This window comes from Acipenser ruthenus, chromosome 6 (genome assembly GCF_902713425.1).
Source record: "Acipenser ruthenus chromosome 6, fAciRut3.2 maternal haplotype, whole genome shotgun sequence".
NCBI classification, from domain to species: Eukaryota; Metazoa; Chordata; class Actinopteri; order Acipenseriformes; family Acipenseridae; genus Acipenser; species Acipenser ruthenus.
Genome location: NC_081194.1, coordinates 7,483,934 through 7,511,815, shown reverse-complemented (window position 1 = coordinate 7,511,815; position 27,882 = coordinate 7,483,934). Strand labels below are relative to the sequence as shown.

Sequence of the window (27,882 nt, the reverse complement as noted above, 5' to 3'; positions counted from 1 at the left end):
CTGAGCTTAATAACAGTACTGTTTTATTCAATGGACCTTACTTTGCAGAAAATAAATAACTTATATCCTGTAAAATTGAGTATAGGTATTGAATAGCAAGACCAATAGTAACCTTAATCAGATAAAGGTTTTCAATGGTTGCATACACTAATATGTGCGGATTGGAAATATCTGTTCAGAACCCAACCCCCCCCCCCCCATATTAAAAAGTGGAAATTCTTTTTAAAAGGTTGGGACTAAACAAACAAGAAACAAGAAAAATAAAACAAGCAATTGAACAGGAGCACTCTATAGATCCCAAACAAGGTTAAACAGATTAGTTCCTAGCTAGCTACTGGGTTTAGTGCCATCTCTTTGGCCAGTCGTTTTCCACCCAAAGCTGCAGCATCTTCAGGACGTCGATCCTCTTGTAGAGCTTGCAGAGGTCTATCAGCTGCTCCACCGTTTTCTCGCTGTTCCGTAACAAGAACTCCAGGGTGGGGCTCTGCTGCGGCCGGTGTTCAAGGAAGCACAGCTCGTCATAGCTCATGCCCCACTTGCTGGCAAAGTTCCTCCAGTTTTTGACAGTGGGGTGGTGGGTGTCCAGCTTTAGCTGCAGCTTGTACAGCAAGTCTTCATCGTTCATTAAGTCGCTGATCAGAGGAGGAGAGGTGGAGGGCAGAGACGAGCAGGAGCACTTCTCGCATGGGCTATCTGCGCAGGGAAAACAAATAAAAAACAATTTATATATACACACACAGCACTGTGCAAAAGTTTTAGGCAGGTGTGAAAAAATGCTGTACAGTAAGAATGCTTTAAAAAATAGACATGTTAATAGATTATATTTATCAATTAACTAAATGCAAAGTGAGTGAACAGAAGAAAAATCTACATCAAATCCATATTTGGTGTGACCACCCTTTGCCTTCAAAACAGCATCAATTCTTCTAGGTACACTTGCACAAAGTCAGGGATTTTGTAGGCATATAGTCAGGTGTATGATTAAATAATTATAACAAACAGGTGCTAATGATTATCAATTCTATATGTAGGTTGAAACACAATCATTAACTGAAACAGAAACAGCTGTGTAGGAGGAATAAAACTGGATGAGGAACAGCCAAACTCAGCTAACAAGGTGAGGTTGCTGAAGACAGTTTACTGTCAAAAGTCATACAGCATGGCAAGACTGAGCACAGCAACAAGACACAAAGTAGTTATACTGCATCAGCAAGGTCTCTCCCAGGCAGAAATTTCAAGGCAGACAGGGGTTTCCAGATGTACTGTCCAAGCTCTTTTGAAGAAGCAAAAGAAACGGGCAACGTTGAGGACCGTAGACGCAGTGGTCGGCCAAGGAAACTTACTGCAGCAGATGAAAGACACATCATGCTTACTTCTCTTCGCAATCGGAAGATGTCCAGCAGTGCCATCAGCTCAGAACTGGCAGAAAACAGTGGGACCCTGGTACACCCATCTACTGTCCGGAGAAGTCTGGTCAGAAGTGGCCTTCATGGAAGACTTAAGGCCAAAAAGCCATACCTCCGACGTGGAAACAAGGCCAAGCGACTCAACTATGCACGAAAACACAGGAACTGGAGTGCAGAAAAATGGCAGCAGGTGCTCTGGACTGATGAGTCAAAATTTGAAATATTTGGCTGTAGCAGAAGGCAGTTTGTTCGCCGAAGGGCTGGAGAGCGGTACATGAATGAGTGTCTGCAGGCAACAGTGAAGCATGGTGGAGGTTCCTTGCAAGTTTGGGGCTGCATTTCTGCAAATGGAGTTGGAGATTTGGTCAGAATTAATGGTCTCCTCAATGCTGAGAAGTACCGGCAGATACTTATCCATCATGCAATACCATCAGGGAGGCATCTGATTGGCCCCAAATTTATTCTGCAGCATGACAACGACCCCAAACATACAGCGAAAGTCATTAAGAACTATCTTCAGCGTAAAGAAGAACAAGGGGTCCTGGAAGTGATGGTATGGCCCCCACAGAGCCCTGATCTCAACATCATCGAGTCTGTCTGGGATTACATGAAGAGAGAGAAGCAACTGAGGCTGCCTAAATCCACAGAAGAACTGTGGTTAGTTCTCCAAGATGTTTGGGCCAACCTACCTGCCGAGTTCCTTCAAAAACTGTGTGCAAGTGTACCTAGAAGAATTGATGCTGTTTTGAAGGCAAAGGGTGGTCACACCAAATATTGATTTGATGTAGATTTTTCTTCTGTTCACTCACTTTGCATTTTGTTAATTGATAACTATAAACTATTAACATGTCTATTTTTGAAAGCATTCTTACTTTACAGCATTTTTTCACACCTGCCTAAAACTTTTGCACAGTACTGTATATATATATAAAATAGGTTTTAAAAAAGGTATTTCAAATCCATGATCCTATCACTGTAAGCTTAAGAGCCCTCATCCCTGCTAAGAGGTCCGTTTCCCTAACTCTGAAGCAACCCTTTTCTTCATGTTGCTCTGCAGTTACAGTACCAGATTCCCGCAAATGTTCTAGGTGGTGTTCAGAAAGCCTCAAGTAATCAATGCTGTGTATTCACGTTTGTGTGTCACTCCAGTAAAGCAAGATAGCACAGCATGGTAGTTACACAGTAACTGGAGAGGAGTTTCTCTGTACAGAACAAAAAACATGAAGCGCTCTAATAGGAACATGCAAGGGAAGCACTGAAGACCATGAAGCTAAGGAAGGGTAGCAAAAAAGAATGACACATTTAACCAGGTATTGAACTACTTCCAGGGTCACCCAGTGGCCTTCTCGGTTATTTGCGTATTTGATTGTGTTTGGCTTCAGTCATTGCAATTAAAATATACTTTTACTGTTTTAAATAGAAATGTGACAGATTTGGAGTAGAATCCAGTTAGACAGCATCATTGCAGGTTGGGACAGTAATGTACAAGAAATACTGTACTTACCTTCTGTTGACATCTGTCCTGTGTAAATGTACTGGCTCTTATTGTCTTCAGGCTGAAAGATAAAATACTTTTGCCATAAATATAAATCAGTGGATGATCCAAAACTAAAAATATTACTACTAAACTTTGTGCGTATGCCATCCTCATGTGCAGAGTCACTATTGACTTTAATGCAAGCCAGTTTTAATTAAAATAAAACTGCATACATGGTCAATTCACAGGCTGCTTCACCTACAGCACAATTCTAAGAGTGAAGTCATAATGGAAGTTAATTTCCAAAAACTGGCATTGTGATGCAACAGTTCAGAGTAAGTGAGTGAGTCACAAGGATTTTACAACCGTCCTTTTCTCCTTTTGGCCCCATGACAGCATTGTACTGATGTAAGCATCAGCCAACCATGCCGTCATGTGACTCCTTTGATCATGTGATTTATTATGCACTGATTTATAGTATTAAAAATATATCTGTTCATTACATTATATTATACAAGACTATATTGTAACACTATTTTACTGTATGAAAGTAGCAATCTGTGCATTTGTGTTGTACTGTAATTGCCGTTGTACTGCCATTCCCATTGTAATTGTGTTCCCTCCCCGCTCTGTATTTCCCACCATTTGTTTTGTTTACCTCTTGTCTGTGTCTGTGTAATCGTGGCCTGCGCGTAAACGTGTTCTGTGTCTTCCTTGTGATTGGCCCTGTCCCTCTGTATCAGTCTCATAGTGCATGTTCTGTGTCTCCCCTGTGATTGGTCCTGTTTGTGAGTCACTGTGTGTGCACATGTTCCCTGTGTTCCCATTGGCCCGAGATGTGCAGCCGAGGACCAATGGGAGATGTAAGCTCCGGTACCCTATTAGAATAAAGGGGTGGAGCTAGAGTTATAAGGCGGCACTGCGCCGCCATTATTTGTTGTTGTTGTGTTCTGGTGCCATGGTTCCTGTATTCGGTACGTGTAACCTGAAGAGCTGACAGAGCTGTGGACTCTGTGTGAAGAAAACCGTGCTCAATAAAGCTTTGAAAAGGAACAAGTAACAAGCTGTTGGGAGGAACCCACCACATGTTACATAGACCCTAATATAGATCAGGAGAATATGAAGCCTTAACATCATTCAACAGCACTGTACATCTTTTAGTTTTCAGGGTTACACTACTAAGTTCTCTTCCTGTGTAACAGGCAATTGGATCCCACCTGAGCTAGACACTTGTAACACAGGAAGTGAACGGAGAAAGAAAAACAACTGTATCTATCAAATTTATAGCACTGAGGCAGGACAAATTGACTGCACCCGAGCCATAGATATGGCAAACTCAATGGGTCAACAGCTGAACAATGAGTGGCTTGTTAGAATGTCGTTATGCTAATGAGAGTTTTTAAAGCCTTGGTTATTTCCCCTTTAGAGAGCAAGTTGATACGGGTGCTTAAATGCAGTTTAATATTTACTTGTGTTGTTCCGGCTCTTTAGGATGTGTTAGTCATTTTTTGTTTCATTGTTTACATTCTGACAACTTTTCAGCCGCACTTTATCACAGATCTTTGAAAGATATCTTTGTCTTGGTAATTTCATAGTGCGAGGTAGTGCCAAGTTCTACAAACTTTTATGCAAGCAACATAATAAAATGTGCATTCTAAACCATTATAAAATTCTGTATTTACAAAAAAACATAAAAAAGAACAATAGAAAACTGTATACATTTCAATTCAAGATTCAAAGTGACCTATGTGCGGCTAACATAAAAAATTGTAAAATGTTATCAGTAAGTAAACCCCACATTAAAAAAAATGTATAACAAAATGACAGAACCCAAATTTACAAAGGCACAACACCACATGAGTAAATGTAACGTACAACCTAACCCTAAACCCCCCCCCCCCCCAACAACCTAACCCTAACCCCCCCAACAACCTAACCCTAACCCCCCCCCCCCAACAACCTAACCTTAACCCTAACCCAACAACAACCTAACCCTACACCCCCCCCCCCCCCCCCCCAACAACCTAACCCTAACCCCCCCCCCCCCCCCCAACAACCTAACCTTAACCCTAACCCAACAACAACCTAACCCTACCCCCCCCCCCCCCCCCCCAAACAACCTACAGTGGCTATTCCTTACCTGTCTTATTCTGCCCGGCTGAGATATTAGGTTAACCGAAGCTAATTGCAGTGTAACTTCATCTAAGGCATCTGTGAAACAAGCAATATTCAGAAATTAGGTAAATAATGAAATGACGACCCTGAGGGGTTTTCCCAGCATGGTTACAGAGGTGTCGGGGAAACCCAAGATGATGCGTAGGTCTGGAGGATATCTTGGAACACAGCAATCATACCAGTGTGACACCGACAGTGGAATAATTAGAAATGATATCAACTTCCAACTTCCCTGGCCAGAATGTAAGAGAATTGAACCTTTTAGAACACGCTAAGGAATTTAAATATATTTTCTTAGATATCAGAGAAAACAGGAGCTGTGATCCTCATTGCATCCAATGCTTAAGCACGGTCTGCTGAGATAGTAAAGGACAGTGACAGAGGTTCAACCAGATACCAGACAGGCTGGCTAATTTACCATACCAGTTAAAACAATGGAAGAATTTAAACATGATCTTTTTATATTACAATCCATAGCCACATTATTAGAGTTTCGTAAAACAGAAACTTGCGATGTTCCTCAAGATAATTTCTCCTAGACTGAACAACATTTTAAGACCCTATGGTATAGCCTAGATAGGATAACCTTCATAATGGAAGCATTACTAAAATATTCTTACAAATATAATTTAAACCTATATAAAGATACTTAGGTACATTACTTCAAGTTTTATTCTGATTACATTAATCATTATTACATGAATAATGATTAAAGACAATCCATTTTCACAGGGATGTAAGTTTAAATTTCCTACAGCCCTAAATGAAAATAAATACCAGTTGATCTGTATCCAAATGCTTTAAATACAACCAATACCCTTTAATCCGAAATTAATGCTGGTCATGAAATGAATGAATTGCTAGGATTGATCACTAATTCACATGCAGTATAAGGACTTTAGTTTCACACCTATATCATAGTATCTCCTGACAACAAAGCAGGACACACAAAGGAAGCAAGAGACAGTTGCAGAATTAGACACTTGATGGTTTAGGAAGAACAAGAATAACTAAGAATATTGCAGAGAATATTATAAAACCGTCCTTACCTTTTGGTGTGCCTGTGTCTTGAACTGGATATTTTGACTGCAACAAAAATAAGAGCTAGTCACTTATTATATCTTTAATGTTGTTTATTTAGAATTATTATTGATTTATTATTTTATCTATTCATTAATATTAATTGCTCTTGCCTATCACTATTCATCATACTGCCCCTTCCTATCTCCAATCCCTCGACTCCTTATATTCCCTCTCGCCCTCTCCACTCATCCTCTACTGGTTGACTTGTTACTCCTTCTCTTCCCTCTCCTTCCTCCCATGCTCTCTCCTTCTCTTCCCTCTCCTTCCTCCCATGCTCTCTCCTTCTCTTCCCTCTCCTTCCTCCCGTGCTCTCCTTCTCTTCCCTCTCCTTCCTCCCGTGCTTGCTCCTTCTCTTCACTCTCCTTCCTCCCATGCTCTCTCCTTCTCTTCACTCTCCTTCCTCCCGTGCTCTCTCCTTCTCTTCCCTCTCCTTCCTCCCGTGCTCTCTCCTTCTCTTCCCTCTCCTTCCCCTCGTGCTCTCTCCTTCTCTTCCCTCTCCTTCCTCCCGTGCTCTCTCCTTCTCTTCCCTCTCCTTCCTCCCATGCTCTCTCCTTCTCTTCCCTCTCCTTCCTCCCGTGCTCGCTCCTTCTCTTCACTCTCCTTCCTCCCGTGCTCTCTCCTTCTCTTCCCTCTCCTTCCTCCCGTGCTCTCTCCTTCTCTTCCCTCTCCTTCCTCCCGTGCTCTCTCCCTCTCTTCACCCTCCTTCCTCCCGTGCTCTCTCCTTCTCTTCCCTCTCCTTCCTCCCGTGCTCTCTCCTTCTCTTCCCTCTCCTTCCTCCCGTGCTCTCTCCTTCTCTTCCCTCTCCTTCCTCCCGTGCTCTCTCCTTCTCTTCCCTCTCCTTCCTCCCGTGCTCTCTCCTTCTCTTCCCTCTCCTTCCTCCTGTGCTCTCCTTCTCTTCCCTCTCCTTCCTCCCGTGCTCTCTCCTTCTCTTCACTCTCCTTCGTCCCATGCTCTCTCCTTCTCTTCCCTCTCCTTCCTCCCGTGCTCTCTCCTTCTCTTCCCTCTCCTTCCTCCTGTGCTCTCTCCTTCTCTTCCCTCTCCTTCCTCCTGTGCTCTCTCCTTCTCTTCCCTCTCCTTCCTCCCGTGCTCTCTCCTCTTCACTCTCCTTCCTCCCATGCTCTCTCCTTCTCTTCCCTCTCCTTCCTCCCGTGCTCTCTCCTTCTCTTCCCTCTCCTTCCTCCCGTGCTCTCTCCTTCTCTTCCCTCTCCTTCCTCCTGTGCTCTCTCCTTCTCTTCTCTCATCCCCCTGTGGTGGAACCAGCTACCGGTTATCCTCAGGACTGTTCACTTATTCAATCTTTATTTGTAAATTTATATTTATATATATATTTTTGTATTTTCCTTTATTTATGCTTATGTTTTATATATGTGTTTGTTTTGCATTTTTATTGCTTGTAATTTATATAATGTTATATTGTGTTTAATTTTCTTTAAGTCGCTTTGTATCTACTATTTATTTCCACAAAACTGCAAGCTCATTACTATAGATAGCTAATGACTGGTACTCGGACAGGTATTCTGTAAATTAAACCCTAAAACACCAAAATAGTAAAAAAACGGGCTGGCATACCATTTCTGAGGAAATACTGCTAGGATCTGTATCTTCCACAGGGCCTCTGATGATGTGGCCTGGGAATAAAAAACAACCCAAAAACAATAAAATCAGTTTATAAAAATAGCCAGGTTGGTTCTTTGAGACATTAAGAAAATATAAACAGTAGAAACAAGGAGAATCCTACATTTTTAAAAAGGCTAATGCATATTTTACTGCTGTACAGCATGTTCCATAAATCAGAAAACTCCTTAAATATATATTGGTACTGTATATAAAATAATAATAATAATAATAATAATAATAATAATAATAATAATAATAATAACAAAAGCATTCTTAAAATGCTGACATCTGTTTTCAAAATGTAATTACTCACCATAGTGAAAGTTAAAATAAGCACATTGACTGGTTTACTGTAGCCTATATTGTACACAAACACAAAAATAACTGGAGCTTGCTGAAGCTCCATTGCCTTCAATACTCTCTCGTGCGCTAGAAAGGAAGTGTAACATAGAGGATCCTTTTTCTCAACCAAAAGTAAAATATCATGAAAAGCGTACACTGCCCCACCTACCAGCACACGCTTTGTACGCTTTCAAAAAATGCTGATAATTTTGGACGGCCCCTAAAAACATCACTCACGTTGGCATTTAATGTCACTGGGTTTCCTTCCAGACCTTTTAACAAAGTACAGTGCTTTTTTTTATTTTCTGCCAGGCTATCTGTCAACCCATTGTGCAAATATCTGCTCTTTTTAGAGGTATGCTACCTGACCTTTCTTGAGTTACATACCTCGAGGTCTGATTTTGACATTTTGATCTGCAACCATTGATGTTCTCATGGAGTAAATGAGCACACACATCCCTCTGATGAAAAGCTACTTCAGATAGGTTTTAATATAAGGGCCCTGAACTGTGCACTGGAGCAAACGTTTAGTAAATGAAGCGGGTTTTCCTTAAAATAAAGAAATAAATAACCCTACATTAACAGGAATCTGTATAACTTTTTCTTGAAGAAATGATTGCTGAATGGATTTGTTTAAGTTAAACAGCATGAAAACAATAACTTCAAACTGTCTATTATAATCATTGAACATCATGAAGCATTAAAGATGCAGAAGATATCCAAATTTCACTTTCAGCACAACCTACTTATTTTGCACTTAATCTCCATTAGCATGCCTCCCAACATTAATCTCAAGTGTATTCCACTCGTTGCTGCTGCCTGCCCGCAGGGCGCATATGTGTGTATATATATATAAAAATAAAAAAAACGGTCATCTTCAGTCTGTACCAGAGAATTTACAGACACTATACATTAACCCATCATTCGCTCACCTTCACGTTGGTTCATTTCTCCTTTGCTTTCTAAGTTCCCTTCATAGCTTTTCATGGCCTGCTGTATTTTCTCACCTACTTTAAAACTGTAGCCACAAACTGTTATTTCCCTGTTTCTGTCAGTCTGTCCTTTACATTGGCTGTTCTGTTTGTTGTGCATCATTTTCTTTGACTTCAGGCTAATCTCTTTATCTCTTGAGTGTTTTCCACTTCTTGTTGCTGCTGCTGCCTGTCCGCAGGGCACTTCCTTCCTTTTAAGTTTCCAGAAATGCTAATAGCACTGTACAGGGCTATGCCTACCTACTCGATGAGGCAGCTAGTAACACCTCCTCCACCAAAACTACAGGATCAAGAGCGTGAATGAGAAGATGGTCAAAGTTTAAAAGTTGTGCAACACAGTCGGCCACCTGCTAATTTGAATAGAAAGCAGTGTGTTCTTTCAGGAATGACATGATTGATTTGAATCTGTCAATTGCAACAAAATCAGGTTTAGTATTACTTTTACACAGAAAACATTTTTTGCAGGAGCACATTTTAGTTTCAGTTTAGACTGAAAGGTGATTTTCTGAATGACTTTCATAATGTTTTGAACTTACGGATGAAGGTTTCTAGCAATTACGACCACCCTGAAACAAGGTATTCCAGTTTTACATATTCTCTGTATCCTTACAATGAAGGTACTGTATAACCATTAAGTGACAACATGCAGTTAATAAACAAAAAACAATGGCATTATTCATAGCACACACCCTCCTATTCAACTCATTCTTTAAAAACCTGGATAAACTATGCTGCCAAAAGAAAAATACTGTTCAAATTATACAGGGAGAGTTGAGGACTGAAAGAACAGTAACTGTGGTCTTAATCATCTTTCATCCCTAAACAAGCCTGCTTGGCATGCCCTGTGTTCAGGCTGATCATCTGCTGCAGGGGGATGACGTTTTTCTGCACAACATACAGCTGCAGTTGAAATCTGTATTCTAGCAATCATATACTTGGTTTCCTTTTTAAATTGCGCTGAAGGTACATTTGTAAAAATCGATAAGCCTTTAGGTATTGAGAACCAGTATACCAATGTACTGTGCGTGAATAGCTGTGATGTTCAGAAACAATGACCTGCTGTGCCTAGTGGATTTTTTTTCATAGGCTCACCTTCTTGTTTTGTTTATATACCTGATAGAACTCCTGTGGAGCTCCCTAGCTAACTTAATCTGCCTTGACACAGTGACATAATTGTTTAGTATTACTGTATCCATGCAGATCAGTACAACATCACTGAATACAACAAACAGTGGCGGACCTTATTACTGCCACCATAATTCAAAACCTACATTTTAAATGAACCTCATTTCACAGTATTTTTACTGAGTGCAGTAATGGTAATGCGTGAATAAAGAAGCCACCCCTTGGTTGGAAATGGCAATTAAAGGTCAATCATATTTACATCCTCCACTGCTTAGATCTTCAAAATCAACACACTTGAAAGTGAACTTTTCTCCTTTTTTCAAAATATTTGTTTTTGGTGGCTTCCAGATTATTTTGTTTTTATCTGCAATTTTACAAGGAGTGCAACTAAGTACTGCACCTACACAATTCCAAATGCGTCACAACCTCTCTGCTAAAAGCTTGAAAGTGAAGCAGGATGACTGTGTACACACTGGCCAACCCAAACCACACTGACAAGGTTGTCCCGAAACCTCCCGTGTCATGAAAGATAAGGAAGTTTCATATCAATTACCATAACGGTGCCCAAGTGGTACTGTGGCAGGGCAGAGTATTTTTATTTCATTTTAATTTTATAAATCAAGTTTGTTGAAATGTAAGTTTGTGGTAAATACGGCAGGGCTGGGGTTAGAATCCCCTCCCTGATAAGACAGGTGTGGAAGATAGCCAGGTTTTAATTGATGTATTGATTATCAGTTAACCCAGGCCACCAGCTTTAAAACAGGGGCTGCAAAGCCAGTTCCTGGTTCTCAGCAAGCCGAAAAAATAAAAAAAAAAAACTATGGAACGGCTGTGACTAACCGGAGAGTGAACCAAGTACAAGACGACCATGTGTGGAACCAGGGAGGGTGAACCAAGTACAAGACGACCGCGTGGCATAACAAAAGCTAATTAAGTAATAATATTCATGCGCATGTACTTTACTGGTGAATTGAGAAAAGGCTGGAGGATTGTGGAACATGACTCAGGTCTGAGCTCTTCAATCCACAATAACTATCCTCAATTCACCAGGAGTGCATGCAGAAGTGCATTATTACTATTCAACAACAGTACCTTCAGTTTGTAATGCCTGTCACCCTTTTGGTGTTTTTATATCCAGTGTGGTCATTTAAATTATTCTGCAGGTATATAAGATAATTACACCTATGGCATAATTTTCTGTGATAATTGAAAAGAAAAATATATAAAGTGAATCTAAAACAAGAATACATTAGTTAAGATAACTCACATATTTCATATACCCCTGCCAAGCTTCTCCATAAAGCTGGTTCAATGGGCATACCTTTAACTATCCTCCATAAGGGGTTATGAAGTCAAACAGTTTAAGAGATATCAGCTTTTAAAAGAAGAGGCAAAGGATTACAAAAACATTTACAGAGATGCATAAGTATATGAAACGTAGTAATTAATCAGCAGCATTAACAGAGCATGCATTTATTTGCATGACACAATCCACAATCCATGCCCACATGTAAACGTTATATGCGTGCTTGACTGCAGTTACAATGGCTAAGATAATAATGGAGAGCCACATTGGGATTCACAAGAGCCAATTAAGTTTTTATAGACCCCGTCTGCCATTTCATGAAAATAAGCATAATAGAATCAGTAAAACATTGTCTCCAGTTTGTTTTTCATGTACATACTTGTACTGGATGAAGCTCAAGAGATGTAATATAAACCGCTGCATGTTATCTTCCTTTAGGGGATATGTTAACTAAAATGAACCCACAGTTTGAGGGGTTTCTTTCTTTTTGACCACCCATGTTTTGGAATTAATAGTTTAAAAGTAAAATTGGTTGGATAATTAATCAGTGTTTTAAATAGACTTCGTAGATAATACAGGAGACAGCGCTGTACAAAAATTACAATAACAAAAAAAAAATGCACTCATGTTGCACATTTTATATATACAGTGGGGTACAAAATTACGAACCCACTAGCAGCAGTTTCCATAAGTTGCTACCAGAAGTTGCTAAACGGGTACTCAGCTGCACAGAAGCAGATGCAAAAAAGGAAAGCAACAACCAATACAAGAAAGACTTTGAGAAAAGCAAGATTTCCAGGGGAACAGTGCAAAGATCAGTATATCTTATTGAAACGTATTGACACTATAAATAAATCTTTAAAAAAAAATACAACCATGCCATACATGTACCCCACACTGCAATCCAGGCCCACTGCAACACGCAACTTTAGTGAACTGCTCATTTGCAAAAGATCGCAACTGACAGCGTTTCGTCAGTGGATATGACTTTTACAAATGAGAAATGAGTTAGAAACTCCTGATTATGATTCTTATTTATTATTCTTGATGCAACAGGTCTGATTTTGAAAAGTTTGTAAGGGAGCTACTGCAGCTATGTGACATTAAATGTGGGAAACAAGAGATGATGGTATAATGCTTAGTGGGATCTGCAGTAAATTATAGATCACACAACAGTTCACAGACATCTTCAACAGCATTTTGGGAACAGTCCGCTGGTTTTGTTTTTTGAGTAAATGAAAAGCAAGTCTTGTCACATGTACCCAATACCAATTTTGATTTGCTTATTACACATTTCATCTTCTTGAATTGTATTTGTTCATTCAAATCCGTTTAATTTCTGTTGTTTCGGAAGATTAACCCTTTATAGCATGATCCGACTAGGCCTGCGTTCAAAGGTTCGAAGGTTCATTCACTAGCCAGGAATTCGAAGGTAGCTCTAAACCGTCGAAGGCTTGCCAGGCAGCATTCACGCACTGTTTTTTCTTTTTTTTTTCCCCTCCGTTAACAGAAACCGTTTGACAATGTGCGAATACTTTCAATCACACATTGAGCGTCACTCACATGCAAAATTCGACCGTTTGATTTGTATAATGGCTATTACCTAAACAAAAGTTGTTGTATTAAAATCCACTACCAAATTGTGATAAGTAGCACCTCCTTATGGCGCTGCCGTGCATTGCAGCAGGGTATTATGCCAAAGCACTGTGGGGTGTACCTATAGTGGTTGTAGTGCTTCAATAAAACATGTATTCAATACCTAGTGTACAAGACATTGCAAGAGAAGTGTTACGGTAGAATAAGAAACATAAAATATACGCCAACACTATAACAATCACACAATCATTTAGTTTCAATTTAAAATAATGTTCCATTCGCATTGTACACCAGTGGGTACAATGCAGCAGCATGATTTATTTTTTGTTACCGGTAGGCTAAAGAAAAAAGTGTGCTAGGTATTAAGTTCATTTTACTATGCCTACTGTACAGATTTATATTATTACATAATGCAATGTGTAGCCTACCCAAAACACATTAGTGTTATTTCAGCACAATGACTTACAAAAATGCATTGTGCACTGCAAATGTATGTGTCTGTGAATTTGTATTTGTATTGTTTTTAAACCCGACACCTCCTTATGTCGGACAAACATGTCCGGTTTAGCGAGGGGCTACTGTATGATTATGAAAAGCTTTTTGAGGGTGAAGGTGGAGGCCCCCACTATAGAATCTGATGGGATTAAACTGCCTTTCATTTTTTATGTATACAACAGTATTAAAATAGGTCAAATGAAGACGAAACAGAATGCGTTGTACAGATGACGTTTACATTTAACAAAAACAATGTTATATTGATTCTTGCACCCTTGCATGTATAAACATTGTCCTTCGGGAACACTGCTGCAGCGAACCACAACTCAACTCCTTCTACTTATTTGAACAATGTTACACGACTCTCGCCATATATAATGCTTGAGATCTCACTAAGAAGACTCAACAAATATTTAAATCAGTATATTGCGGCTGTCTTCATTAACATATTTTCTCTTAGTACATTCGACAAAATGTTTACTTTGCTAAGTGTCGCAACGAAAATGCAAAGTGCGGTATGGTTTGCCCATCCTAATAAATCTACCCCTAAGGGTTTTAATCTTGACATTTTCTATTGATCAATTAATCACACCTGTTTGCTAGTGATATGAAATTCCAAGTAATACAAAGTATTAACAAAATGCTATTTACTACAAAGGTTTCATAATGCCAGCTAATGTTTAACATACATATATTCACTTACATGTAATTTAAAATATTAACTTAGTTTTGAATTGCTGTTTTTGGTATACTGTAAGCTTTCACGTTTCAGATTAACAAAGGTACCTTAATGAGTGATTAGTTAGGTTAGCTGAAGAGAAATGTAATTTATTAAGTGCTATTTTATTTTAGTTAGCTGAAGAAAAAGTACGATATAGCGGTTAATTTTCTGATACCCTTTAAAAGAAAGTTTGGTAACAATAATATAACATTTCTCACTACCTAACTTGGCACCTTGGGAAATGAACAAACAGAAAAACAGACAGATCTGGTTTAATTACACAGCAGGAAAACGGAGTATTTCTTATAAATGGACCGGACGAAAGGAAGTTGTGGTTTGTAGTTCCTGTTTTGAAATATATAGGGTATACTAAAGTATCTACAAGGAAAGTAGTAGAATGTTTTAATTGAATATATTTATACAGAACGTATTCACTGAATTGTAATACCTTGTTACACATTCGTTCAGGCAGATGGAATTTAACCAGACACCAGTATTGTGATTTGACCCGAACAACATGTACTGTTAGGTGTTTGATTTTCATAACCACGGGCCCTTAAATAATTATTAAACAGTAGTTTACAGCTATGGACAAAAGTTGTGCTTCACCTAGAATTTTAGGATTGAGACAATTAAAAAAAGAACTATATGAACATAATTTAGATATTATATTTAACATCATGTAATCAAAGAAACTACAAAATTATATTGTAAAAGTCTACCATAATATTAGTACAGTAATTTACGTTAGATTTTGAAATGTCAAATATTTCAATTATGGTCAGTTTTTCATTAAGTATATGGAAAACTACAAAGCGGTATGTAATTCAGTATATTAGCGTAACATTATTCAGTAGGTTTCATTCGACTTTATGAAGCAAAATGTGTTAATTCAACAGGGGGATACAAAACTTTTGGCCACAGCTGTAGATCAACTGAATATACCCCCTGCTGTCTACAATATATTCCTGCAGCTAATGTTCTCTGTCTGCCTATACTGACCTGATCTGTCTCTCTTCTTAGCTACAGAGATATGAAATTATCAGAACTCAAGTTGGTTTGGCTCAGGCAACACAGAAGAGAATCTATGACTTCTGACGTGGGTTGAAGAGTCACCAAATCGTGTCTGCGTGACGAACAATTTGGTGGGAAGATACATAATCCTGAATAACAATATGCCTAGATATCCTCAACTGCACTCCACATTGTGCTTAGCAATTACATGCTATGACGACAGAAGAGAGGTGTTTCATGAATTACAAACTGTAAGTCGATGTCCCTTAGGCAACTCTTATCAAAGTATGGTGGTGCACATTTTCTAAAAATATACTAACAACTTAAAATAAGAGTTAAAAAAAAGTTGAGAACGCACTTGGAGTATTGTTGGTACGGCTGACAACACCTGGTTTAAACAAAAATCATACCTGAGGCACCCTGGAATTCACTTCAAACTGCAAAGTTAATTGAAAATGGTGATGTCAGAATAGGATACATCTCTAAGACACTTAACAATAATCTCTTCATCAACCTTCATCATTGACAAGGTCAGTATAATTATATCCACTGAGGGGAGAGTGTTGCAAGGGGGGCTTACACTCTGGTGAATCACTTGCACTTGGACAGAGGCCATGTTTAAGGGCTACACTAAAGCAAAAGGGGGCTTTAAATGTCTGAGTTTTAAAAAACGTCCCCAGCATGTGATGACAGAAACGATATACAAAGGGAATCTAAGTAGTGAAGAATACATCACATCAGTAAAGATGATATTTCACAGCCAGATCAAGTTGCTCTTTGAAGCATATTTATGATCCTTCTTTATGGTATCTTAAAAGCAACAACCTGCACTATAAATTCCCCTAACAGAGTTCACCTCTGTCAGGCTTGGAAAAATTCAAATGAAACACAAAAATGTACAATTCTATGAAAACAAGTTCCTCATAGGCAAGTGTGGAATAGAAACTGCGGCAGACGTAGGTCTTAGTAATATTTTCCTCTATCTTTTTTTATTGCATGACATTTCAGACCTAGAGTGGGCTGCCTAGCCTAGGGTAGGGGTTGTTGTGAACTGGCTATCATAAGCTGACGTACAAGGTTAAATGTGAAAATTGTATTTATATATATATATATATAAAAAAAGAAGAACGTTTGTCTGTCTGTCTGTTCCTTTATGGATTCGGAACCCGCAGGAGCCAGTGTAACCAAACTTTGCATCGCCTCTTCTTTCATCCAGGGGAAGGTCAAGGGCTTTGTTTGGATCAAAAATAAAAATAAAAATTTTAAAATAGCAACCTCCCCCCCCCCCAAAAAAAAGGGAAAGGGGTTCGAACTCATTGTGTGACACCCAAGATCAATTGTCATGCATGAAATACTGAATTTCCCCGGGCAACGCGGGGTACTTCAGCTAGTATATTATATATATGTGGTCTGAGTAAAAACAAACACTCACAAAGTTCACACATTTACCCAAGTATTGTCACTTTAAAGCAACTTTGAATCTTTCTGAACGTAACGGGCAGTGTTGTGTGATACACTGCCGTTCCAGACACTGTCCAGTCCCGTCGGTCAGATGAGAGGAGGTTAAAAGCTCTAAAACCACAGATCCAAATGAGCCCGGCTCTTTTGCATCATGGTTTAGACCCTCGCTTGCGGTGCGTGGGGTCCCCGGTTCGTGCCTAGCCTTCACAAAGGTGTATGTCTGTTTGCTGCATAGACTCCTTTCACACCGGTCACTTACAACAGAACCAGGGATTTGATGTAGACGGAATCAGCAAACCAGCCACACATACATGGCCCTCCCACAATTACTATTACAGATTTATAAATAGCTGGCTGTGGGAATTGTTTGTTTTATTCCACTCAGGCCCTACGCTTCCCAAACATCAGAGTATCCCTGAATAGACATCATTTAAATTAGAAAACGGTTGCACAGACGCAGTGGTGGTGTGCCAGCTATATTACTGAGACCACAGGGGGGCTTTTAAACTGAGTTTTAACAGAAAATGATACAAATGCAAGAAGAATACATTAGTCAAGATAAGCATGCGAGTCCATGTTACCGGGAGACCGAGAACCTTTCCACGTGGGTTTTGGTTGATGACGTTGGTTCTTGACCACAGCTGATGGCAGCATGATAAATTGAATGGAGGCTCAGATTAAAAAAGTTAATCTGTTAACCTACACTATTAAAAAGTTTCACAATGTTTTTATTGCGATTTGTAAAAAAAAAAAAAGTGCCACACCACCACTGTCAGACAGGTACTGTAATGTGTGTCCTCCAGTCGAGATTAAACTTACATTTCCACAATAAGATTTATAAGTCATGGGTTCAATGGATTGGTGGACTTGTATTCAGTTATCCAGAGCCACTTTGGGTAGAATATCATGATATCAATGACACTGACACCACCAGTACTACGGAACTCAACACCAACTTGGAAGGTTCCAGGTAACCCTTGCTTCACTGATTAAAGCTATGAAGAGAATACCTAAGATCCAGTCCAGTTATCCTGCAAAAATAACATATGGTAACATTGACAAAGGTTACACTTGTATTGCAGCTACTGGTAATGGCAGTCGTAACTTGAATGATTTTTTCCCCCATCATTTCAGAAATAGGACACGAGATAACGCATCACCTATGGTTATGAGGGACATGGTGGGACCCTAGCCAAACCACTCTGTATTTCCTGTTTAATATACTTTTACTTGGCATAAAAACTAGGAAACTTGTTTTGTGAACAAAAACAATGTTGACTATTGACCTTCCTGTTTTGTGTGAAACGCTGATATCCCACAGTTTCAGCAAACAAAACAGACCTGCTAGGCTACAACATTACAGTGCCTCCTAATGACTGATATTTACTGTGAAGCTCTTTATCAATAATGTGTTGTGGATGTGTATGATGCTGGACTAGCTTTTACACTGATGATATCATCTATTATCAGTCAACTCAATTATTATTTTTTGTTTAGACGTACTTTGTATATACATTAACACTAGAACCCCTGCGGCAGTCCTTTTGGTGGTTTTTGGTTTTAAAATGTAATTTTCACCAGTCGTGTAACACATGTAGGGCTGTGCGTTCGTGTACCTTTCTGTCTGTATGTATTAAATATTCTCACAAAGCATGAAACGCGGGAGTGCAGAAATAAAGGAGATATATTACATTATACCTAAAAGCCCCGGGAGCAGTCACATTGACGGCCACACAGAAAACAATTTTACTTTATTATTGTTATTTACCAGTCCGCAATGTGTTTAGCTGTAATCAGATTAGTCTCTCTGCCTAAGTAAATGACTTACACTCTATTGTTTTCAATCAGCCTTTTGAAGGCTGGTGTCTGCTTGCCAGCTGCACTGCTTTGGTCAGTCTGTTAGCATCGGGACTTGTGAAAATAAATACTAGAGGCCGTGGAGTTTTACAATGCAACAAAATATGGAGTTGATGTTTTGGATCAGATGGCATGGAAGTATTCCGTGAAAGTTGGCTCCCGACGGTGGTCTGTTCAGGGGTTTTACAATGTATTGGACCTAGCAGCCATCAACTCCTGGGTACTTTACAAAGAATACATGGAGAAGAATTTACCAAGTAGAATATATTTTACAGTTAGCACAGGAACTTCGCAAGAAGCATTTGGAATAGAGGGAGACTGCCAAGCGTGTACCCACAGCTGAAGCTGGCAACCCCGCCGAAAGCCGCAAGAGACGCCAATGCCAGGTTGGCAAGTGCAATAAAAATAAAACTTCGGACAGCCTGTGCAGAAAGGCGGCATGGAGAAGAGCATTATCTGTGTTGATTGTGAACAGCCTTAGACTCAAGGTAAAGGAATACACTTTTGTCGATCAAGGAAAAGAAATTGGACTTGTTTTATGACTTCTTGTGCTGTACGTTTCTGTAAAAAAAAATTAAGTTTATTTGTTTGTGGCGTACTCAATAAAAAAAAAAAAAACGAATTACATCCGACTTTTTCTCCTTTCGTTATACTATTTACAGTGTTTTGAATACAGCCGTCAGAAAGACTGCTGTGGGGCTTCTAGGTATGAGTATATCTCCGGTCCTTCTAGTGTTAAAAGCATCCATGTGGGCTGAACAGCGCTGTCAAACATATCTTCTCTAAGTACAGCTGGTATAGCAGAGTGTAACCATTAACCTGTTCCCTATGCAAAACACTGTCTAGTGAATGTAACGCATAAAAATCAGCAAGAAAACCCACATAGATCCAATATGGTATTTCTTGCATCCACGGGGGGCAGTGTTGCAGGAGGACAGGTTAGTGGTTGCACTCTGGTGTATCAGCTGTACTTGGAAAGTAGACATGTTTGCAAGTTATATAGAGGCCACAGAGGTGGTTATAAACTTGCCAGGAGGCAATAACTGAAATGATACAAAGTGAATCTAAACAACAATACCAATACGTAAACAATTTGTTATGGTAACTGTATTGTTTTACACCCGCAGATTTGTTCACAAGAAATCACTTTTCTCTTTAAAGTGTGTTGCAAAAAGAAGTCAAAGGCTGACAAAAAACAAAACTGACTGTTGACAGGGTAAGAGAACATACAAGTCCACATCAACCATACAGAGCGTTCTCATTGTAGTGAATTAGGTATACAATTTATTTAAATATAAATTAGTCTCTAGGCGCCCTGTTTAAGAACATCCAAATGTTAGGCATACCATAATAGTTCTGTGGGATCATGCAGAACTTGGATTACCTTAGACAGTAACCGACATTCACACAATGTCTCAGAAATATAAAACAATAGTTTATTTAAGAATAAAAAGGGGTGCACAACTAATCTAATATTACAGAAAGGAAAGGCGATTGGTTAGAGATATGCATGAATAGCATACAGTTCATTGATCTCATAGTCAAATGATTACAACGACCATAACATCATTAGCATACATGGTTAACATACTAATATTAAATATGGCTTATCACACAAAGTGTCTACTTTGCATTAGTATTTCCAATACCAATACCCGTTTCTCGTTTTAATCGATCATATCAATATGCACGAGAATTAATTCAACTTCCCATTCAGAACGGAATCCAACATTCCAGTATCTAATTTATCAAATTAGTTTTACCGTGTTAATTTAGTGATGTACCAAATTAATTTAATGATGTACCAAACTCAATTGATAATATATTCAAATTAACTCAGAAATGGGGCAATGATCAAATTCTCTGCATTTACGAGGCAACTCCTTTGAGTTGCACATTTCAACAAACACAATACATTTCTTACACACTCTAAAACAGGAAGTTATATTCTATTCCTAGAACAGTTTATCCACTTGATAGCATTTGCTTCAGTTACTTTCTTGAGTCATAAAGTATTTAATATATGTTGAATACTTATCGATTTCCATGTAAAGAAGTCAATCTGTGTTGATGAACACTGCAGCTCTTTGGATCTGAAGTCCCAATGAAAGAAGATGGTACTTTGCTTGAAGTACGGATTGTTGCGTAGGCTTGCAATAAACAAATTGTTATTTTCAAATGGAGATCAGCTTTTTGATCTCCAAGTCCTGCAGCATTATTGTTGTTGTTGGCAGTTTTCCAAATGGAAATAGTTCCGTTGATCCGACGTAACTCAGTTCAGGTAATGCGTTGCAATTGAAGAGTTATGTAGTTCGTAGAAGTGTTCTCGTTGCAATTCTTCTGTACGGCTAGTACATGACCTTAGGTCCAGCTGCTGGCTATGCTTCCGTTTACTGTTTCAGTCTCTGTGACAGAGATGAAATGACGCTTGGTGTTAGATCTCCCTCCCGACCTGTGAGGGCTCTGTGTAAAGGGAAAAGAGTACCCTGGACTAAAAGGCATGACAATTTATTCCCATGGGTAGGTGGAAGTCGGACGACTAAAAAAGGGATGGAGCTACGGTACCCGAACTCAATGACCCAGACAGGAATTGGCGTGGCATCCGTGGATTGGAGAAGCGGATGCGCTTGTTAACCAAGGGGTCATGAGGGAGGGTATAAAATAGGGGCGTAGCAAAGTAATCTGTTCCTTGGTAAATGTATGTCTGTTTCTGTATCCACTCTGCACTGCACACACTTGTAATCACTCACCACTTTGCCACAGTCTCTCGTAGGGCAAAGAGCTACAGCTCTCTTCAAAGCTGATTTTAGCCACTCTTTAGAACATTGGTTCTTCCTTGCCTTCCGTGAATTCGAGAACTTTATACACCCATGACTTCAGAAACTTCAGAGCAGTTTAGCTTCCATTTCGTTCCTCCAAACTCCAACACTCTCAAAGGGCAAACTCCTTTACTGAAAGTCACGCGGCTGGTTTTGTTGTCCTGACTTCCACCCTGTGATTGGTTAGTTTGGTTATTTTTGGGCTGTGCCCGAGTCCACGTGGGGTATTTCTCATTGGTTGTTCTCATTCAGAGACAACCCATTGTTCTCAATTGGTCCATGGCTTCGATCCCTGTTGGCTGGAATTATGAAGGGTACTGCTTTTTGTCCGAGGTGTCAAAGCATACTCAAAAATGTCTGGCGTGCCTTCTGCAAGATACTGCTGGCACCTAAATGATTAATTCAATGAGAGTGAAAGATAACACTTGCCCAGCAGTTAGTTTATGATTCTTTCTAAGAGCATTCTTTGTCGGTGGGGGAGTTTGTGAACAGAAACCAAGTAGTCACAGAGAATGGCTTAAGACTCCCCTTTGTAGATTTCAATTCTGTTAATTTCATACACAGAATGATATTATGACCCACTCTGACACTACGTCATTTGATCTTTTCCCTTTTGTTTATCCTCTTTTTATATTTGTTTTTATTTCCCTGCTGGTTACGGTTTGCTGTAATCACAAAAATATCTGGATACCACCTTCATAGCAAACTGTAGCTACACTGTAATTACACACATCGTTGTGTTTTTACAATGTAGTCTATTTACAAACACGTGAAATTACAACATAAAACCATATCACTTTGAAAGCTTATTGTTTCACTATGTAACAACATTTTTTATATTATAATTTTTTTGAGTCCTGAAGCAGCTCATTGTCTCTGCTGTAACTGGCACATGTTTTAAAGAGGCTATTTTCTTCAAGTTTATGGGTCTTTATGGGAGGTGTAAGATTTAACAAATAGAAAGTAAGAAAACTATACTCCTCTTAATAGTCTTTCTCCAAAGCCAAATTACACAACACAATTTTCAAGAGGGGACAGCTCAGCACAATATGCACATTGCTAGAAATTTTTAATGAAGCTGAAACAAAAAAGATACTATATCATTATGTGTGTGACTGAACGCTGGATTAATAAGCTACTGCTGAGATAGCTCTCTGCACGTTCTCACATGCAATGGCTCTTTGAAGTGGGAATTTTTATATTTCAGGAAAAAAATGTGCCTGCCATTTAAAATTACCTTGGGGAGGTAGACAAAATGATTAACACTTTCAGCACCTAAATATCTTAGCTGACAGCTAACTGTGACTTGGGGTGTTGTGTGACAAAGACAACAAAACAGAAACATCTGTCATATGCAGCCCCAGCCTGTCCCTCATATGATAAGTACTTTTGGTTCACTGTAATCAACAAGGCAGAATGAACAAACTCAAAATATACTGCACTGTCTGGGCAAAGCTGAACATTTTAAATAGTTCAGTGCGCAAAAGTGCATTGACATACAGCCAGTAGCACAATGTTGGCCACTTCAGGTGTTATATTTTTCCTCTGTAACTGGGCCACCACACACCACAGATGCAATGTGATTTTTCATTAAGCGACACGATACTTTCGCAGCGACATGACCATATATACCAGAGGCGACACAGAGGCGCGGCGATGCAACAGATTCGAAAACTGCCAGATCAATAAAACTATAAAAAAATGCTATTGACAAACCTACGTGCATTGAAACTGTTCTCCTATAGGTTAATTCTCTATTATAATGTGTATACACACACACACACACACACACACACACACACACACACGGAATGGAAATAAGACTCCTATGGAAATAAGACCTCTATTACTATTGCATAGCTTTTTCACCCATTCCAGGTTTTACAACAAGCTTGAATGGGACCAACACTTCCAGTGCTGCAGAAGCAGCAGTGCTGTATTCATCGAAGTACTCACATCAAAATGTCTCCAGCGGCATTTCACTGAACTTGGTTCTGAGGGAGCTGTCTGATGAAATGTCAATGCGCTCTTCTAACAGCTTTGATGCGACAGAGGGTGGCAGTTTAGCTTCAATATTCTCACTAATGGAGTTTGTAGCTCACAGGTGTGTAGCGGCTTGTTCCGTCGTGAGTTCAGGAAAGTAAGTATTACATTTTTTGAGAAGACCAGACAGACCCGCTGCCAGCTGCAGTCTGATCACATCAAAGTCAATGTTTTGTTCCTGAATGAAAGAATATAAGAGCTCAAACATATCAGTAGTTCCCCCACAGACACAAACTTTCCAGAGCTGTAGTTTCCTTTTGAATGCGTCAATTCTTTCACGCTGGGCAATGAAATTAGTGCTCCCACATTTCATAGTTTTATTCAGCTTATTCATTTCACTGAATATGTCTGAAAGGTAACCCAGTTTTGCCAGCCACACGTCATCTTGCAGCACTTCGGCAAGTTATGTTTCTTATCAGCTAAGAAAACTCTTCAGATTGCTTATCCGTATATTTATTCTGCCTCCAGATAGCAATCTCACCTCTGTATGCATGAGCAAGGAATGGTGCTCTGCGCCCACTTCCTCACAAAGTACAGCAAAACACCTGGAGTTTGTTGATCTCGGTGTAAAAAGCAATGTGTCTAAATAGCGTGAGGTGCAATGGCTTTTATTTTTTTGCACAACGCCAGAATGCTTTCCGGTCATTGCTGCGGCTCCATCAGTACAGACCCCAATGCAATTAGTCCAGCTGCTTTCTGCTGAAGTCATAAAATCATCTCATAGTTTGAAAATATTGTCTGACTTTGTTGTTGTCTTGAGCTCCTTGCAAAACAAAAAGTCTTCCTTTATTCCACACATACCGAACATAGGCAAGTAAATGGGACATTTTAGAAATGTCTGGATTCATCGCGTTGTACAGCTAAATCATTGTCACACAGCCAATCAATGCACTACAAAACTATGCCTTCTGACATAAGTGATCCGTTTTTTGACAGTGTCATTTGACATTGGTATTTTTGCCAATTCCTTGGCCTTCTAAAAAATTCCTTTACAATTTCAATGGCATACGGCATTATCAACTCCTCAGCAATCGTATGTGACTTTTTTGCTTTAGTAATTTTCTGTGCCACTACGTAGATGACACTACAAGTTTTTTTATCCGCGGTAGTTGTGGATTTCATTATGGCTTTAGTACCAAGCAGTTCCTTAGATTTTCGCTCAAAAAAATGAATGCTGCTTGTTTTTACATATTGCATGCTTGGTAATTAAATGTCTCTGTAATTTGGAGGGTTTCAAACATTCATTTGACAGTACCTGTGCACAAATTACAAACTGCAGTTGAGGTATATCTCCACTTCCAGTACAAATAAAACCAAATTCAAGTAGCTGTCTTCATATTTCCTTAATTTTGCAGGGTTAATAACGGCTTTATGTTTTTTACTCACAACACCACTACAGTGTCCATTTTAGGACATCCTCAGACATCACACTTACTGGAGTCAGGTATCAGGCATCCCCCACTCAAGTCTCAAGCATCAATAACTTCCTCTCTCACCCCTCCTCGTGTCAAACGTCAGACATCAGACCTCACCCCTCCTCAAGTCAATCGTCACCCCTCCTCGAGTCAGCCGTCAGGCAACAGGTATCAGTCCTCGAGTTTTTTTTGTTTTGTTTTGTTTTTTTTTCGGGGAGAGAGGGGTTGGACGGTGTCGTCTGAATCACCCAATGAAACAAGAGAAAAAAACTTTCGGTGCTGCCATTGGATGACACAGATGTCAGTGTAGCTGCTGATTGGTGCAGGCGTTTGTACCTTTCTTTTGCATTTAATATGTATATTTGAAGTGTTTTAAAAATACTTTAAAAGTTACGATAAGCAATTTCATTATTTGAATTTGTTTGGATTTAAATTGTAAAGCAAGTCTTCTCAGCATACGGCATCAGACATTTCGATGTACTGACGATTGACTCGAGGAGGGGTGAGATCTGATGCCTGATGGCTGACTCGAGGAGGGGTGACGACTGACTCCAGGGGGGTGAGGTCTGATGTCTGACGATTGACTCGAGGAGGAGTGAGGTCTGATGCCTGACGGCTGACTCGAGGAGGAGTGAGATCTGATGCCTGATGATTGACTTGAGGAGGAGTGAGATCTTATGCCTGACGATTGACTCGAGGAGGGGTGAGGTCTGATGTCTGACGACTGACACAAGGAGGAGTGAGATCTGATGCCTGACGGCTGACTCGAGGAGGGGAGGTCTGATGCCTGACGGCTGACTCGAGGAGGGGTGAGGTCTGATGCCTGACGGCTGACTCGAGGAGGGGTGAGGTCTGATGCCTGACGATTGACTCAAGGAGGGGTGATAGAGGAAGTTATTGATGCGTGAGACAGGGGATGCCTGATACTTGACTCCAGTAAGGGTGATGTCTGAGGATGTCCTAAAATGAACACCGTACACCAACTCGCTGTTCTTCAGCCCTTACGGTTGAACTTGAAGGAAGTTCTGTATCATCATTCTGTGGGTTTTGTTGTTTTGATGCTGACGGTCGAATAAAAAATGTATCCATATCTGGTATTTATAGTATGTGTGTTTCCAACGATTTTTCCTCTGCTTTGCATCTGTCGTGCTCCCGCTGAAATAGCTCTGTTACACCATATGTAACCCGAGAACGTGTTACGTAACCTGAGAATGCGTTAATTTCTGCACATGCTTATGACATGCTGAAGCTAATAGGTTTCAGCGTGTCATAAGCATGCCGGAAAAATAACACATTCTCTGGTTGATTTTTGGAGGACTCCTTGAAACCTCCTCAAGGCCCCCTTGGGAGCCGGGGACCCCCAGTTGAGAATTCCTGATTTAAACCAATAACCATGTTTAAAAAAAAATCCAATGTTATTCATTTTAACATAAACATTTTAAAAACACTTCAAGCAATTGCTTCTGCTTCCCAATGATAATACATTGTGGCGTAACTTTGGTTTCAAAAGTGGGTGGGACAGTTTCTGTATCTGATGCATAGAGATTATTTTATCTGAAATAATGAAAAAATGAGGGGGACATGCCCCCCGTGTCCCCCATGTAAATTACGCCTATGTGTGAACCTTCACCAGAAGGATATGGGCTGCTGTAAATAAATATACAGAAATATCAAGTCTTTTTTATTTGGAGTGAGGCTCAGTCATATCTTTTTCTCACTCCTAAAAGAAAGGACATGAAAATGCATTCTAGTCGGTTGGAGTGTTCCCAATCTCACTCTCCCCTATATTCTCTGAGAAGATTATAAATTATTATTTTAAAAACAGTAAGGGCATCTCCAAAGATACAACCCGGTTTTGTGTTGTTGCATGCTTCATTGAAAAAAAAAAGCTACACATCCGATAACTTTAAACAAAAAGCACTACAACTAACTAAACATATTACCTTAAGTGGAAGCATATTTCCTTACACACAGACGACCTGATATGTGACAGATTGTGTATCGAAATGTGGCTCTATGCAGTTTCTTTACAACATCGAGTTTACATTAATACTTGTTAAGGGTTCTCGTTAGCAAATCATTATGCATTAAAAAAAAAAAAAAAAAAAAAAAAAACACGATAGTCTTTTCTTACACCAACAACCACATTATTAAGAAAAAAATAATGTAGATTATAGAATGATAACTAGCTGCTATAGAAACAGAACAGTGAGGGAATCGGATTCCCTGTACCAAACAAGTCAGTGTAATGTTATTAAAAAAAAAAAGTATATAGTACTCAAGCAAACACTTACCAAAAGAACCACGTTCCTCAAAGTGTTTTAAACTCGCCATGGAGTTAAGTATGCCGACTTCCACGTCTTTTTTATATAAAGAGCAATACAAGTCTGCAGTTTGAAACTTTGTATTTCCTGGAGAGACGACTGACGGTCTTACCGTAGGAGAAGAACTGCTGTCTAATGAAGCGGAAGTTCCAGGTACTTTAGATGTGAGGTCTCAACAGTAAGAACCAGATTTGCAGTAAACACATGTATTTGTTTATTTATTTATTAACAGACATATATTCGTTCTTTCAATTCACTATGCGTCTGAAGTGTCTTCTACTCTGTAATAGTTTTCCATTGCATGCCAGATGCATTTGATTTGGTCAGGTGGTGCCACTACTGAAATCACAATGAATTCCATCTGCGTGGGTTTACGGACATTTTTTTTTTTTGGGTGGGTGGGTGGATGGTGAGGGATTGCTGCTTCTAACGAAAAAGGAAGCTGTTCATAAAGGCAGTCGATGTCTACTTTGAGAACTGTTTAGCTCACGTCTGAATTGGACACAGTGTTCTCGGTATATTTTCGTGGAAACGCAACCCCCGCTTTTCCAATGAACTTGAATCAGAACATTAATCCCATTAGGGTTTTCATATCATATTAGGAAAGTGAATAA

The 27,882-nt window shown here is 39.5% G+C and overlaps 1 protein-coding gene across 2 annotated transcripts; it reads right to left on the bottom strand.

Annotated features, from left to right (window-relative positions):
• Positions 1 to 187: 187 nt before the first annotated feature.
• On the bottom strand, positions 188 to 27,708 carry LOC117411591 (ectodysplasin-A receptor-associated adapter protein-like). Of its 2 annotated transcripts, none has more exons than XM_059024876.1 (6): positions 27,239 to 27,708; positions 7,711 to 7,769; positions 6,108 to 6,144; positions 5,024 to 5,094; positions 2,911 to 2,977; positions 188 to 693 (listed from the first exon to the last, which is right to left on the bottom strand). In XM_059024876.1, the coding sequence occupies exons 1-6, from the start codon at positions 27,276 to 27,278 to the stop codon at positions 341 to 343; spliced, it is 627 nt and encodes a 208-aa protein (XP_058880859.1). In that variant the 5' UTR covers positions 27,279 to 27,708; the 3' UTR covers positions 188 to 340. The 2 variants fall into 2 exon arrangements, with proteins under 2 accessions (XP_058880859.1, XP_058880858.1); XM_059024875.1 differs by lacking the exon at positions 27,239 to 27,708 and adding an exon at positions 9,033 to 9,239 and having other exon boundaries at positions 2,911 to 2,962.
• Positions 27,709 to 27,882: the final 174 nt, after the last annotated feature.